The 14509-nt window shown below is 44.0% G+C and overlaps 1 protein-coding gene across 1 annotated transcript in view; it reads left to right on the top strand.

Moving 5' to 3' along the window:
* Positions 1–14509, top strand: part of HADHB (hydroxyacyl-CoA dehydrogenase trifunctional multienzyme complex subunit beta) — a 147903-nt gene that overhangs the window by 67503 nt on the left and 65891 nt on the right. The window contains exons 5-7 of the mRNA XM_086928100.1: positions 6528–6572; positions 7402–7501; positions 14089–14176. Coding sequence (XP_086784226.1) covers positions 6528–6572; positions 7402–7501; positions 14089–14176 — 233 coding nt within the window. The remainder of the gene's footprint in view (positions 1–6527; positions 6573–7401; positions 7502–14088; positions 14177–14509) is intronic.

Raw genomic sequence — 14509 nt, 5'->3', positions numbered from 1 at the left:
TAAACGGTGACCCTCCCACATAACTTGTTTTTTAGCTTTTGCTGCTGAAAGTACTTGAAGGAGGTCAGTATATTGTAAGAACAGCATGATGACTCCGCGGGGTTTGGTGGAAACTTTTGGACCAAGTCTATGTGCACGTTGAATGTTGAGTGAAGAAGAAGGAGGAAGATCCAAAATTTTTGGTAAGAAGGTTTGGAAGAAGGCAGTTGGATTGGACCCTTCTGTAAGTTCCGGAAGATTAAAAAGGCGTAAGTTATTTCTACGATTTCTATTTTCCAACTCCTCTGTCTGCCTTCTTAAGAGAGAGACATCCTTCTCTAACAACGAAATTTTAGCACAGGAAGTTTGAAGAGACTCCGTAGATTGTTCCACCAAAAGAACCCGCGATTCAAGTGTAGACCATTTGTCATGAAGAAATTGCAGAGTTTTAGTAGTTTCAGCCATGAAGGGTTTAAGCGCACGAATTTCTTCAAGGATAAGATCCATGGATGCTGAGTGCGACGAGGAACCTGGAGAGGGAGGATCCTTTTTCAGACGTTTCGTTGAGCCAGGTTGCAAAAGCTTACTGGAGGTAGTAGCTTTAGGAATTGCCCCATGGGTAACATCCGGTTTAAGGGAAACAGGATCATCCATGGTCTGCGTTGTGGAATCAGAATCTGAGGATTGACGTGGTTTGGTCTTAGAAGCAGTAAGCTTGAGGGTGCGCAGCTTCCCCATATAAGGCAAGGGAGAAAAATAGCAGTGCTACCACAGATTCTAAGAAAAAAAGGTTTAGTGAGGAACGCACTCTTTGATGTGATATTATAGAATAACGAATAATAATGCGTGGTTCAAGGAGCAAAAGTCAGTTGTATCACACACAGCCTCTTTGCAGGAAATCCTCCACAAAATAGAAGAATATAGAAATGCGCCACAAAAAAGTCACCACATGATCAGGAACTGAAAATCCAAGCACAAGGACCGGTTTAGCAGTGAGGAGAATGAACAATGGATTCAGAAGATGAGTTGAACATATAAGTCACTGGTCATGAGGAAGAGAACTGCAATAACCACGTATATGAAGGAACATTGTTGCAGGCATGTCAGTTGCCTGTGAGTTAAATTGCTGTGAGAAGCGGTGCCCTTTAGGATAATGCAGCGTGGAACGCTTAAGCAGCGTGAAGGAAAATGGCGCGTGAGCGTCAAAAAATGAAAAATAAAAGTTTCTGCTGAGGAGGCATCAAGTAAATGCGTATATTATTGAGGCAAGAGGCTCGTAACTTCGAGGTTCATAGAGGAAGCGCTGTGGCAGAAAAAAAAACAAAACAGCATTTGCCGACTGAGGGAAAATCGCGGCAAAAGGTGAGGAAATGGCGGCCGCCGAAATAGCGAGCCGCGTCACTAATAGAAAGAGCGCATTACAACGGAGTAGAGGGAAGCAGCTTATATCATTCTGCTCACCTCATGCTCCGATATTCAAAAATGTTGGTGGCGTCCGCGAAAGTCCGGGAAATGCTGAGAGAATTGCTGGCGCCGGTGCTCGATCAGCGGAGCTCCAGAATCAAGCCACGCCCACATCCAGACTTTTCACTCTGGGTTTATCAGGGGTTCCCGCGTCGTAGCGATCTTAATTCACAGCAGAGTTACCTACGTTCATGACAAGACATGGTTGGATCTCCAGCGGAGGTACATTGTATTATCAGGTACATTATACGGCGAGCAACTCAATCTGGGTAGCTTATACTCACCCATGCCTCTATCCTGGAACCCGGTAGAGCACCTGAGGACACTATGACGGAGATCCCCCTCGGGCCTGACGACCGTTGAGGGGAGACTGGAGCAATGTACTGTGGCTGCAAAGCAGTAGATGGCGCAGTACAGGGTAGGTGCGAATAAAGCTGTTGAGGCTACAGTTACTGATTCAGGGGATGGAAAGGGTAGACACCTGGAGGAGACTCCACCCAACAGATCAAGAATTCACATATTTCTCTGGTGTCCATGAGTCTTTCTCTCGCCTCAACTACACTTTCATACCTGCAATCCACCTCCACAGACTCGAGACAGCAGAAATTCTGCCTAGGGGCATCACCGACCACTCCCCCATGTCACAGCGACTAGTCCCGAGATGCTCCCCATTCAGATGGCAACTCTTGCCATGGCACTTGCAGGACGAGCAATACAGGCTACACATGCATACAACCATCTCAGATTACTTTTCTTGCAATACAGGGATTGTAGAGTCCCCCCCCGAAACCTTGTTGGAGACTATGAAACCAACTCTCAGGGGGATAGATATTACATTCTGCACTGCACAGCGTAAACAGTGCTGCGAGAAGTTGATACAGGCAGAAGCCCATCTCATAGATTTGGAACGCAGGAGTAGGTGGGGGAGGATTGGAGTGTGGCACGCTGACAATTGTGGAATGTGCAACAAGTATATGCCAGCAAACTGTTAGATGTGGCTAAAATGGCATGCTTCTCTACCTGCAGAGGGGAGATGCATCTAGTGCCCTGCTCCACCATCTCTGTCGGCAGACACTCTGCCCCTTAACCATACCAGGTATAGGTGGTCCCGCCGGCGAGATACTCACTGATCCAGTACAAATTGTGTCCAGTTTCGCCGAGTATTTCACAGACTTGTATGCTCCCAGGGAGACCCTTACAGTGGATGCTATCCCCCAGTTCTTGGATGACCTGCCACTGCGGACCTTGACTGACTCGGTGAGAAAAGAACTGGACGCCCCTCTGACAAGTAAGGAGTTTGAGTGCCCTATCCAATATACGCTCTGTAAAGCGCTGGGCCCGAATGGCTTCCCGTGTGAATTTCACAAAAAGTACCAATCTCAACTGACAGCTCCCTACTTAGCAGCAATTAACCCCATTGTGGATCGGGGGTGCCTCCCACCGGATTGGCACCACGCGGAAATAGTTGTCGTCTTAAAACCGGGCCACCCCCGTGAACTCCATACCTCGTCTCACCCTATTCATCATTCAAAGTCATCGTCAACCGTATTGTCTTGGACTTACCTTTTCTCACTCCTCGGTGGCTTGAACATTGGTCCCCGCCACCTGACATATACTCTTCTTATATACATTATAACTACTGCTTATGTTCGCGTGGCATATTCGACCTCGCGGACTTTTTCCATTGAGCGGGGTACCCGTCGGGGAAGCCCCCTCTTCCCTTACCTTTTTGCACTGGATATGGAGCAGCTCGCGGCTTGGGTAAGGATAGAAGCTCAGGTCCGTGGCTTTGAGTGGTCACAAGAGGTCTGGACCGGATAGCGCTCAATGTGGATGATGTACTGTTCTTTCTTACACACCCCAATAGATTGGGCCTGTGGCTACTTAGGATTATGCAAGTCTTCAGCGAGACCTCTGAATGCTTGTAAATCGTTCCTATGGCTATTACGAGATGGAAGCCTACTGGGTGAATGGAAACATGTGGTGACAGTGGTCCAAGACGGGTTTGAATATCTTGGGTGTTCCTGTTGGCCTCCCAGCCCATTTCATGGGATAAAAATCTAGCCCCACTGTGGGTACAGGTCAAGGAGCAGGTGCTCTCCTGTTTGCACTTAGCACTTTCCCTGTTTGGTAAATCTGCCATATTCAAAATGGTTTCCCTCCTCGATCAACTTCAAAATCACCCTTATCCAATACCCACCACCTGGACAAATGAATGCAATTCTCTGTCACTTCCTCTGAGGTGGGGCTCAGCACGGGTAGCCCTAAGAACCTGTTTTCAGTCCACATACTGAGGTGGTATGGCGACTCCAGGCATACCTTGCTACTTCACACCTTCTTATCCTTAACTACTGGTGGTATGGGGACAGACTAAATCCAGCTTATGCAGTCGAAATTTGGTTAATGGTCACTTTGTCATTACATTCGATCCTATATTCGGGTCCAATGCTCAAAATGTTGCCGGCAGCAACTAGGACGGTATTTTTGATTTGGAGGCAAACACTGAGCCTAGTGGGGTAGACTGACAAAAGAGGACCCCCTTTGGCGCAACGGCCTTTTACCACAGTTAACTATGTTGTCCGGGTTCGGGGTCTGGGAGGCCATCGGTATCTCTACTGTGGGGGAAGTTCTGCATGGTCGAGCTCCAAACATAATGACATGCCCCGCTCACTGTTTTATAAATACCTCCAATTCCGCCATTCATTCTCCCCCTACGTTGCCCATCAAGAAGACCTACCCGAATTTAATCCCATTGAGGCTAAGGTCTTTATGGGGGACTCAAGCTACCATAAAATTATCAAGATATACCAAAAACTTGTTACTAATAGCCCCACTACACACAGCACAGGACGCCTGGCAACAAGAACTAGGCCCCACAGATGACCATGATTAGGCCGAGGCCGTGGAGTCCCCACGTGGCGCTGCTATCGCTGCACGCCTCCGACTCCTACAATTCAACTATCTCCATCGGGTCTATTTCACTAGACACAGGCTCTGACGGGCTATAACTGTCACCTCCAACCCAACTACTTTGCTGTGCCTTTTCCTTTCTTATAAATGCCCTAAAACATCATCTCTTCCTCGCCCCATATTATCTCCATACCCTTCACCACACCACTCTTTCATAAAGCTGCTGTTGGTGTCTTACATATGCAATCACATATCCTTCTTTCCTTTGAGCAACCCTGTCTTCTGAAGTGCGAAGCACAATGTAAAACTGATTCACAAGCCCCTATGTATGGTTGGTCTCTCCTTCGCCTTGCCTTCCCTAAATCCAGGCCTACAACATGCCCCAGCATCCTCTCAATCCATCTCCACTCAACAGCTGAGGAATATTTTGAGGATACAGATCATTTATGCTTTTTTGATAGATTTCTTCTACTAGCCACCTTCTTCATTCTTCTTACTGGGCTCCTGCCTAAACCATAGTGTATTTAATTTAAAAAAATGCCAGTCTCGCGTCGATTTCTTGATAACTTATAGGTGAGCAAGTGAAGTTTGGGACAGACCACTCTGCAGACATGATCCCTGATTGATTCCTTTAAAAGTAGATCAAATAAATATCAATTGTTCTTTGTCTAATGTCTGACGTGGAGACAGTCATCTGTACTTTGTTACACGGGAGACTACTTGTCACTGGAGAATGACGGTTATGGTAAAGGCTGACCACTCCTTCAAGGAGCCTACTAAAACATTGAGTTGTCCATGCAGACTAATTTTACAGCTTTCCCTCAGGTGGAATCTTTTGTTTAATGTGCTGCAGAAGTGTTCTTCTGCCACGGCACTGTGGTATCCATTACTGGAGAAAGATCACCGTTCCAACTACAACTGTTCTCAAAGTGCTGATTTATATTACGATATATATTGCCCATACTGATGGCGCATAATTCATTCTTCTGATATGTGGTCCTTATTTATAACACAGGATTTATTCAGCAGTTCATCATGAGCGTACGAATGCATTTTCATAGACCAAATTCCTTGTTATTTGTATCATGGCTCATCAGAATCCTCCGGGACTGAGTAGATTTACAAGAGGATTTTCATATCCTTTACCCTGATACCAGCTACTTGCATCAGTTTAGTCATTTTCTGTGTCGCCACTGCTGCTTCACAACCTGTAATCGTGTTAGTTTTACCCAGTTAACAAAGGTATGGTCAATGTTTCTGCTATCTACTGAAGCCTCCCAACATTTTCAATCCGCTTTTTCCTATGGCAAGACTTGGAAATCTTTTTTGTGCCTCTGTAACAGAAATTGAGTTTTGTTGAAGAGCCTACTGATGCCTCACTAAGTTTAATGGTGTGCTCTCTTTGAGACTGCTCGTAAGACTGCCATAACTTGGGTATAAGCGTGAGCCTCCCTCCCTGGCGGCTTGCTCAGCCGTGGGCCCAGGTCCAAATGCTTTATTTATTACCATTATGTGTTGCAATGCCACAGTCGCCTAAATGAAAATCTTTCACATCATTTGTGATGATGCTTTGATGTTAATTGGACTGAAATCTGCAGAAAGGCGTTCTGACTCCTGCCCTTCACTGATGAATTGGAAAAACCACCCTTTGTTCTGCTGAAGAAAACCTAGCTCTGCTTGAGGCACACTGAAGTATAACATTTATGTCCATCTCGGACATAGGACTGGATCACAGCTGTGTTGTAGAGATCAGCTTGGGTCTAAAATGTTTACTGTATTTTGTTTGCCAATACCGAATGCAAAATGTATATTGTCATATAATTTTTTTCCCAGTACATGCACATCAAGGACATTTATAATGCATAGTTATCCCAATCAAGAGTCACTGTCTTAAGTCAACAGTGCCATAGTCTCCACTATAAGGAGTAGACACTTTCTTTAGAAGCTCATCTGGTTTGATTTAAGCAATAGGCCGGGCAAGTGGATTTCTGTGCTGGACAAGTAGATTTCTGTGGTGTGTTGTCCCCTGGACAAGTAAATTTTTTAAACTAATCCACTTCCCTGCTTTAAGGAACATATATAGGTTAATTCACTTTCTCCGTTCTGTAGCCTTTGTAGACTTGTCTTGCTCTGTTGTAATTATGTGTTTGACGCTTTCATACTTCTTCTTGCAGCTATGCAGACTTGATGCCTCATGACTTGGCAAGAACAGCTCTGCAGTAAGTATTTATGAGTGGGGAAAGGCATCTGAAGAATCAGCCAGCAGAGTTTGTCCTCTGTTAGGATCCTGCCCTGGCTCAGGGCGTTTCGGATGCTTTGGGTACACGTTTTTTTTTCAGCCACTGTTATTATTGTTCTGTTTGTTTGAAATGGTGCCAGGCTTTGTTTTTTAAATTAATCACCTCTCCATGGGTATGCCAATATTTGGGAATAATTCCCTATAAACTTACTCCACTTTTTTTATGTAAGGGACCATGTGCTATCTGTGCTACTTGCTTTTGTATACATTCTGCATCTTGGCTGCAGTTTTGTGTACCTGTATGAGAGTTGGCGCCCTGTGACCCATGAATGATTGCATATTTGTCAAGTGGTCTCATCCTACCATTCAGTCCTCCTTTCTTTTGTCAATGCTGAGCGGGACAAATGATTTGCCCCAATGAAAACATGTGATTGATCCAAATCTAACGTACACTAGGTTCAGAAGCGCAGACCTGGGCTGGCCTTGCTGAAGGTTGGTACTGTAAGCTGGTACTGCTGTCTTGAAATATAAACTGTGCAGTTCTGCAACACAACGTTTTGCATAGTTCTTTTGTTCTCAATGAGCTAACTAACTATATTTGCAGGCATCCTAGTATTACTTTCTCTTGGTCACGGTGGGTGTCCCACAGGAGACTTTAGTTTCTTTACAGGTCTGTGAATATATATCAATGTGGCCTGCCAGACCAACTCTAAATTCAGTTGTAGCTTCAATGATTGATTGCTCTTCATAGCTGAACTGGACTTTCTTTGCTGTTGATTGCATGTTTTTTTTGTCTGTTCCAATATCAGAGGTTTGCTAGACCGCACAGCCATTCCAAAGGAAGTAGTGGATCACATTGTGTATGGCACTGTCATAATGGAAGTGAAAACCAGCAATGTTGCACGCGAGGTGGGTGAAACACTGTTTTGGATTGGCACTGGTGTGCATTTACTGAAAGTTGTTTTGTAGGTAAAAAAATGAATTATAATTTTAAGTAACACTTGGAAATGAAGAAAGTTGGAAAGAGGTGCATAATGCGGTGTCCACCTTTTGCTTTCTTAGACTTGTCCACTGAGGTAGTGACTAATGGAAAGCAAGAGAGTATGCTGCCTAAATGTGCCAGGCTTAGAGTGTGCTGCTTTGCAACAGTCCGTGTTTCTGCCATCCATCTGAGAGGATTACTGGTGACCTCTGTGAAAGAGAAACGCATAGGGGCGTGGAAGGAGGTATCTGAAGACTGGGTTGTTTTGAACTCGTTTTTACTAGAGTAGGGGGAAATGTAGCCAAACCTAGCAACAGGTAATTTATTTTTCTTTCTTTTTTTCTTATGTATGGTTCACCCATGACTACTGCTCAATCCTTGCTTTGCTTGTCAGTAACAGTTCAGTAGTTGAGGGAGAAAGGGAAGCGAATGGTTTGGTATTGCACCTAGCAGTTTTGAGAGCCATAGACAAATCAAGCTTTACCCTTATCTGGCATCTAGGTCTAATTGATTGCAAACAAATTGCCTTTAAAATATTTACATCATCCCACATATCTCTGAATTCAAATTCTGAGTGAAATATTTATTTAAAGATGTACAAATGTACTGAAGTAAGTCTTGTCTTCCATTTCTCCCTCAAATCAATTGTCCAAAGTTATATTGTCAACCGATGGGGAGACTTCAGTGAGAATTGTGTTAACAGTGGGTCATGCGGCTTTGACATCTGCTCCCCAGACCTGTGATCATGGCTTTGTTCAGAGGTACTTTAATTGTGCAGTTGATTATAGTATACATTGGGTAATGAACACTATGTTCAACTTCAATAAACTAGAAAGCTGGAGGAAGGATTGAGGAATTCTGACACTTTGTTTTCCTGTGTTCTGCAGGTTTTCAAAGTTAAAGTACATATAAATGGTCTAGTCATGGGATGTTGGAGAGAATCCTGCCCCCCAATCGATTGCTTAGCCTCTCAGCAACTGCCTCTCAGAACGCAGCAGTGTGTGGCAGAGCCCAAACACCTGCCCCTTCCATTCAGCACTAATCAAGGACTGTAATTTGTTAAACTAAGTTCTAATTTCTTCTGCAGAGATTATGAGCCTACAAATATAGCCTGTAGGGTGTTTTGCACTGGAGTTAGTGTGTCTTCACCTGTCCAGGCTTTCCTTCCTTCGATATATCTGCCATGAGATGCCTGTGTCTATGACTTATATTTGTATTTTGCTTCAGATACAGTACCTGAAAGTGGAGGTCAGGGCTAATATTCTGATTTGAAACCTCTTGGCACAGCTTCATGGCAGTAGTTTGCAGATAGTGCAGTGTGTGAGATCTAGACTAAGATGAGTTTTTCGGTAATGCAACTCTTTGCCCTACTCCCTGATAAATGATTTGGTTTTCTGATTGCCAGGAAGATTTACTCCCAATGTTCTGCATTATTTTTCTTGTTCAATACTTCATTGGGAAGCATGTAGAGGTTAATAATCACTTTCATTTGTAGGTGCTTAGCATGCCAGATAACTAGGTTCAGAACAGTGTTGGGCTGGCTGCGAAATGGAGAAAAGCCTATGAATATTGGCTTTTTAGCCATTACCTGCTTTATAAAGCCGAACCAGGCCCCTTCATTCTCTGTCGCTCTCTCTTAATGGATATGAGAGATGATGTGGGCGGATTAGAAATGGCCATGGCTGTTTGGCTCTTTCTAATACCCTCTCTGTAAAAGGTTCAGGGGAGCAAAAGTAACCTATTACTGGAATCCTACCTGTTCTACTGCATCAGGTCGGATTGTGCACCTTTTGATTTGCCTTAAGAGCTTGGCTTTGACCTTTAAACACTTGGGATAACATTTGAGAACCATATTTTATTTTATTTATTTTAAAGGTTTTATATATTGCTGGCTAGACCTGGAGGTATCGGAGCGCTTTACATGAGCATCAGATCGTAGTTACAGGTTACAACGTTACACAGTTATTAGAGCATGGCAACAGTTACTTGTAAGGTCAAGATGAACAATAAGCACAAATACGAAAGGGGAAAAGCAAGCAAGGGGAAAGATTCAGGGGAGGGGGGAAGGAGCTGGGGAAGTAGATGGGTAATGAAGACTGGAAAGAGGAAGGGAGTGTGAAGGACATCGCAAGGAAAGAGGAGGGGGAAGTGTGACGGGGACACAAACCGGTAGACTAGTCAAAGCAACGTCCAAATTCCAGTAAGCTGTGATCCCAGGGGAAGTGGTATCACTTCCCTATCTGTGTTGCAGAAGGCTCTCTTAACGCAGTGGACTCTGAGGGGTCTCAGACTCCAGGCATACATACTGGATCCTTCCCAAAAATGGGGAGAGGGAGTGCTTTGGCAAGGGGTGCCATACCATACCTCAGCTGTGAGTGGCTCCCTTGGCGCAGTGGACTCTCTCAGCGGGTACGCTGAGACTCCAGATTATAAACATTGGATCTTTCCCCAACAAGGGGAGAAGGAGTGCTTAGTCAAAGGGCACAAAGGACAGGGGGCTAGGCAGACTAGCAGGTAAGGTGAGAGATTCAGGGGAGAGAGGATAGGAGCTAGGGAGGTAGACAAAGGAAGAAAGAGTACTAAATGGGAACACATTTAATTAATTAGTTATTATATAGCGCTGGCTAGACCCGATGGAATCAGAGCACTTTACATAAGGGACAATAATGTTATTAAATCAGTTAAAAGTTACATAATGATCAACCAGAACATAGGGGAACAAGGTGAATGGAGCAGGAAGGGTAAGGGGATAGGGTAAAGGGGTAGGAGGAAGGCAGGACGTAGAGACAAGGGGAAAATAGTTACAAAAGATACCAGAAAAAACTTTTTATGAGCATAGAAGAAAAGGAAAATGGGGGGAGGAATGGAAAGGGGGTGAGGGCAAAAGGGGTAGTGTATAGATACAGCAGAGAGACGAAGGGAAAGTTTGTCCACGGCCAAGGTCCGGCTGGGTAGGTGACGGCCGAGGGGGAATCCTCAGTCCATCTCATCTTCAGCTATCAGGTAGGTCCACCAGGCATCGGTCAAATGGCTAGGTCTCAACAGAAAGAAGGGAGTGTAGAGGGTGAAGGGGGTGGGGTGAAAGGTTGGGAGGGGGGAAACGACAGAGACAAAGGAAAGTCTGCCCAAAATCCGGCTGGGTAGGTGACGGCCGAGGGAGAATCCACAACCATAAAGAAAGGTGATGTTTGTTTTCTACCGGAAACACTTCCCGGATGGTTGGTTCATGTAGGTATTATTTACGTAATCTTTCAAAATCCTAAAGCTTCTTTCACATTGTGTCCACATTGGGCAATCAAAAAAAGTCTATCAAAGAGCTGAATTGGTTTGGGGACATTGAATGTATAAGACTATCCCAACTGAAAAAAGTTTGGTTGTAGCAAATATTTAATGTGTACATTGCAGGCTGCAAAGTCCTCATTGGGACTGCAAAATGTTTCAGAAGTAACCTAACAAGTACAGGAAAGCTGTCTCCCGCTCTCAGTCTTCGTCCCGCTTCTCCTATTACTCGCTCTCTTTTCCTGTGGCGCCAGTAGGATGCTAGTTATTAGGGTACAAGACAAGGAATTGATTTTGGCTACAGTAGTAGCCTTTTAATTTTGCTTGATAGATGTGACCGCAAGATGTCCATGAGGTCCCTGACAGTAAGGAAGCTGTATTTCTTTGAAAAAGTGGTGGATATGGGCTATAGATTCTTTCTTTGTAATCCTGGAATGTAGCTACTCCTTTACCACTTCAAAGAGTCTTCATATGATCCCATCTTCTGATAACTTGATTCTATTTCTATGGAACCCATGTCCAACTGTAATAGGTACTGATGGTTTGTAGGCCTTTTTTTTGTTGACAGTCAAGTCTTCACTCTAACCCAAACCCTCCCAAGTCTCCTTCGACAGATCGGTGTTCTTTTGTGTAGTTGGTTGTATTTTTTATTTTAGGAGTTTTATATAGCACTAGCTGGACCCGAGGGTATCGGAGCGCTTTACATCAAGTAAATTATGTGCAAATAGGCAGTACAGAGTTAAGTCAAACATGGGGATCAAGCTGGGTAATGGGCGAACAAAGGCGCAGTCGCGTGGACGGGCATGGAGGGTGAAGTTCAAACAAGACTGTGTCCCAAAAAGTTTCTTTGTTCACACATGACGAGTGTCCAGAAAGTTTTCTTGTTTCGAGTCCGTGTCACTGGTCAAAATTTAAAGTTAGAAAGCGTGCAGGCTAGGGTGCATCCTCTGCTTCTATCGGTTTGTTCGAGAGCGGTCGAGGAAGAGGATTTTGAGCAGATTTTTGAACTTAGGAAATGAGGGGGATCGTTCTGCTGGAGGATGTGGGGTGGGGTGGAGTTCCAGATTTTGGGGGAGTTTCCGGCAAACTATTTTGTCGCGTTTTTTTGCTTGCGAGATTTCAGCGGGATGAGTAGCAGAGTGTTGGAGCTCCTGAGGTTTCTGGACTGGCCGGCTCTTTTGAGTTTGGCGGCCAGGTATTCCAGTTTCATTTCATTGAAACTGTTCTTTTCAGTGGCCTTTGTGGACATGACCATTAAAGATGCAATTGTGGCACATAGGCGTCTTGGATTTTTACTTAGACTGGCTTTTGGAAAGGCAGCACATGCGTCCAGAAGAGCAATAAGTGGGTAGACTGTTGAGAGCTATGTGACCCATTCTACATTTATGCAGCTCCTTCCTTTAATCTCCGGGCACAAAGAAAGTCCACTGTATAGGAAAACATTGAACCATAGATCAGTGCTTTCATATTATTTCTATAGCTCAGTTCTGCTTCAAAATGGTTACTGTCAGAAAAAACAGGTGTCGTTTATTGAAACAGAAGAACAGATTGCATCACTTCTCTTCAACTGTGGATTTGATCTGAATTTTGGAGAAGCTGCCACTTGAATGATACTGGTATATTGCAGAAGTACTTTTATATAGATCAAGAGTTGTATGAGAATTTGTTTTGAAACCAGCAAGTTGTAGTTCTGTTTTGAAACCATGTGTTCATACTGGCATCCTTTTTTTTTTTTTTTTTTTTTTTTTTTTTTTTTTTCCAGGTGCTTTTACTGGGATATGTTCATGCATTTTGTCGGGATTTTTTGCAAGGATTTGTTTTTGATATAGTACCTATAGCCTAACTTTCTTCTGCTCCTTCATTTCTTCTGTTTTCACGTCATGTTAAATGTGTTGTACTTTTTACTTCAATTGTTGAAACAAAGTATAGTGAAACAAGTCTTTGAGAAAATAAAAAGCATCTTTTTACTGTCAAGACTGATTTTGTGAATAAGAGTGCAAACAGGCTTTTAAACATCCAACACTTTATCTTTTACTTTCATTCTGCATAGACCTTTTTTTCCACTTCAACTTCCACTGTAAAATATTTTTTAATGAACTTGTAAGACCCCAGTTTCTGGAAGAGATGCAAGAGATCACACCTTTAAACTATAATGCTAGTACTTTACTTTCTACTGAATAGGCCAGACTTGCAGAGGAGTAGGTAGGTGTGGGCGGAAAATCCGTTCCGCTCGCGGATTTTGCGGATTTTCGGGAAATTCGCAATCCGCGAGATTCGCGAATCTCCCGCAAAATCCGCGAGCAGCGGATTTTGCTCGCACTGCTCGCACTGTTCGCGTGAGTTCGCGCCCCGCGAATAAGTGCAAAATTGCAGAAATACGATTTTAGCAAAACTGAAAGTAACTACTTACCAGGTTCAAAAGTTCAGGCTCATCATTAGTAGCCATTTCCTGTAGTGCTTCCTGAGGGGCCCCTCCAGAGTTCAGTTGCCAGTTGAAACTATTATGTGACCCTGCTCTGAACCTCAGAATAGTTACACATATGCCACAAAGGTCCTGAATTACAGCTAAGGGAGACAAGCAGGAGCCAGGCTGGAAGTTAAAATCCATTAATCAGCCCCTAATTCATTATTGTCAGTTGGGGCAGGGCAGGTGTTGTAACTAATTTTGCAACAATGAAAGCACTTAGCAAGTGCAAAAGATCACTAATCAGGGCGCACTAAGGAAACAGGTGCCAGCTAAAAAAATATTCTGTGACACATTAATCAGCCCCAAATTAATTCAGGTCACTTGAGGCAGGGAAGGTGTGCTTTGCTTTGCCGAAAATAATGTACACTGGACAACCAGAGGGTGTGGTGATGAAACAGAGGGTGGCATGGGTGGGCCAGAGGGTGGCATGAGTAGTCAGAGAGTGGCAGTGGTGACAGAGAGTGGCAGTGATGAAGAAGAGTGTCCCAAACAGGCTGGACACGTAGAAACAACAAGTTCGCGAAACTTGCGACCCGACAGGTAAGTTCGCAAATTGCGAAATTGTAAAAACCCTCGCGAACTGGCAGAAACACGGGCGAACACAAAAAAAAAAAAAAATCCGCGAATTCGCGGATTTTGCGGATTGCGAATCCGCAAAATTCGCGAACGCGAGATCCGCAAAATTCGCCCATGCTTAGGAGTAGGATGCATTTTGTGAATCTCTGAAACGCATTGTAATCCTGTCTTGCTTGTAACATCTTTCATTAGGCTGCCCTCGGAGCGGGCTTCTCTGACAAGACTCCAGCCCACACAGTGACTATGGCCTGCATTTCTTCTAACCAGGCAATGACTACTGGTAAGTTCATCAAACTGCCACCCAGTTGACATAGGGTCACTTGGCTGTGATTTAAACAGCCACATGTGACATTGTTTATATTAAGTACACCATAAAGTTGTTTAGCAAACCTTACTATGATGCATTTCAATTCTTTTATGATTTTTGGTTGGACAACTTAATGCTGAATTCATCCATGTTTCTTTCAATTGAATCTTTTCTTATGAGATGTTCTTTGTAATAAAAGACTTCAAAACATTCACGTTGTGAAAAAAAAGCTTCCCAGTGTAACTATTTGGCTACCCTAGACCTATTGCAAAACCTAGGGTTTACTGTCAGCAAAGTGAAGTCACC

This window comes from Lissotriton vulgaris, chromosome 6 (assembly GCF_964263255.1).
Source record: "Lissotriton vulgaris chromosome 6, aLisVul1.2, whole genome shotgun sequence".
In the NCBI taxonomy this organism is placed as follows: Eukaryota; Metazoa; Chordata; class Amphibia; order Caudata; family Salamandridae; genus Lissotriton; species Lissotriton vulgaris.
This window is presented reverse-complemented; position numbering and strand designations above follow the sequence as displayed.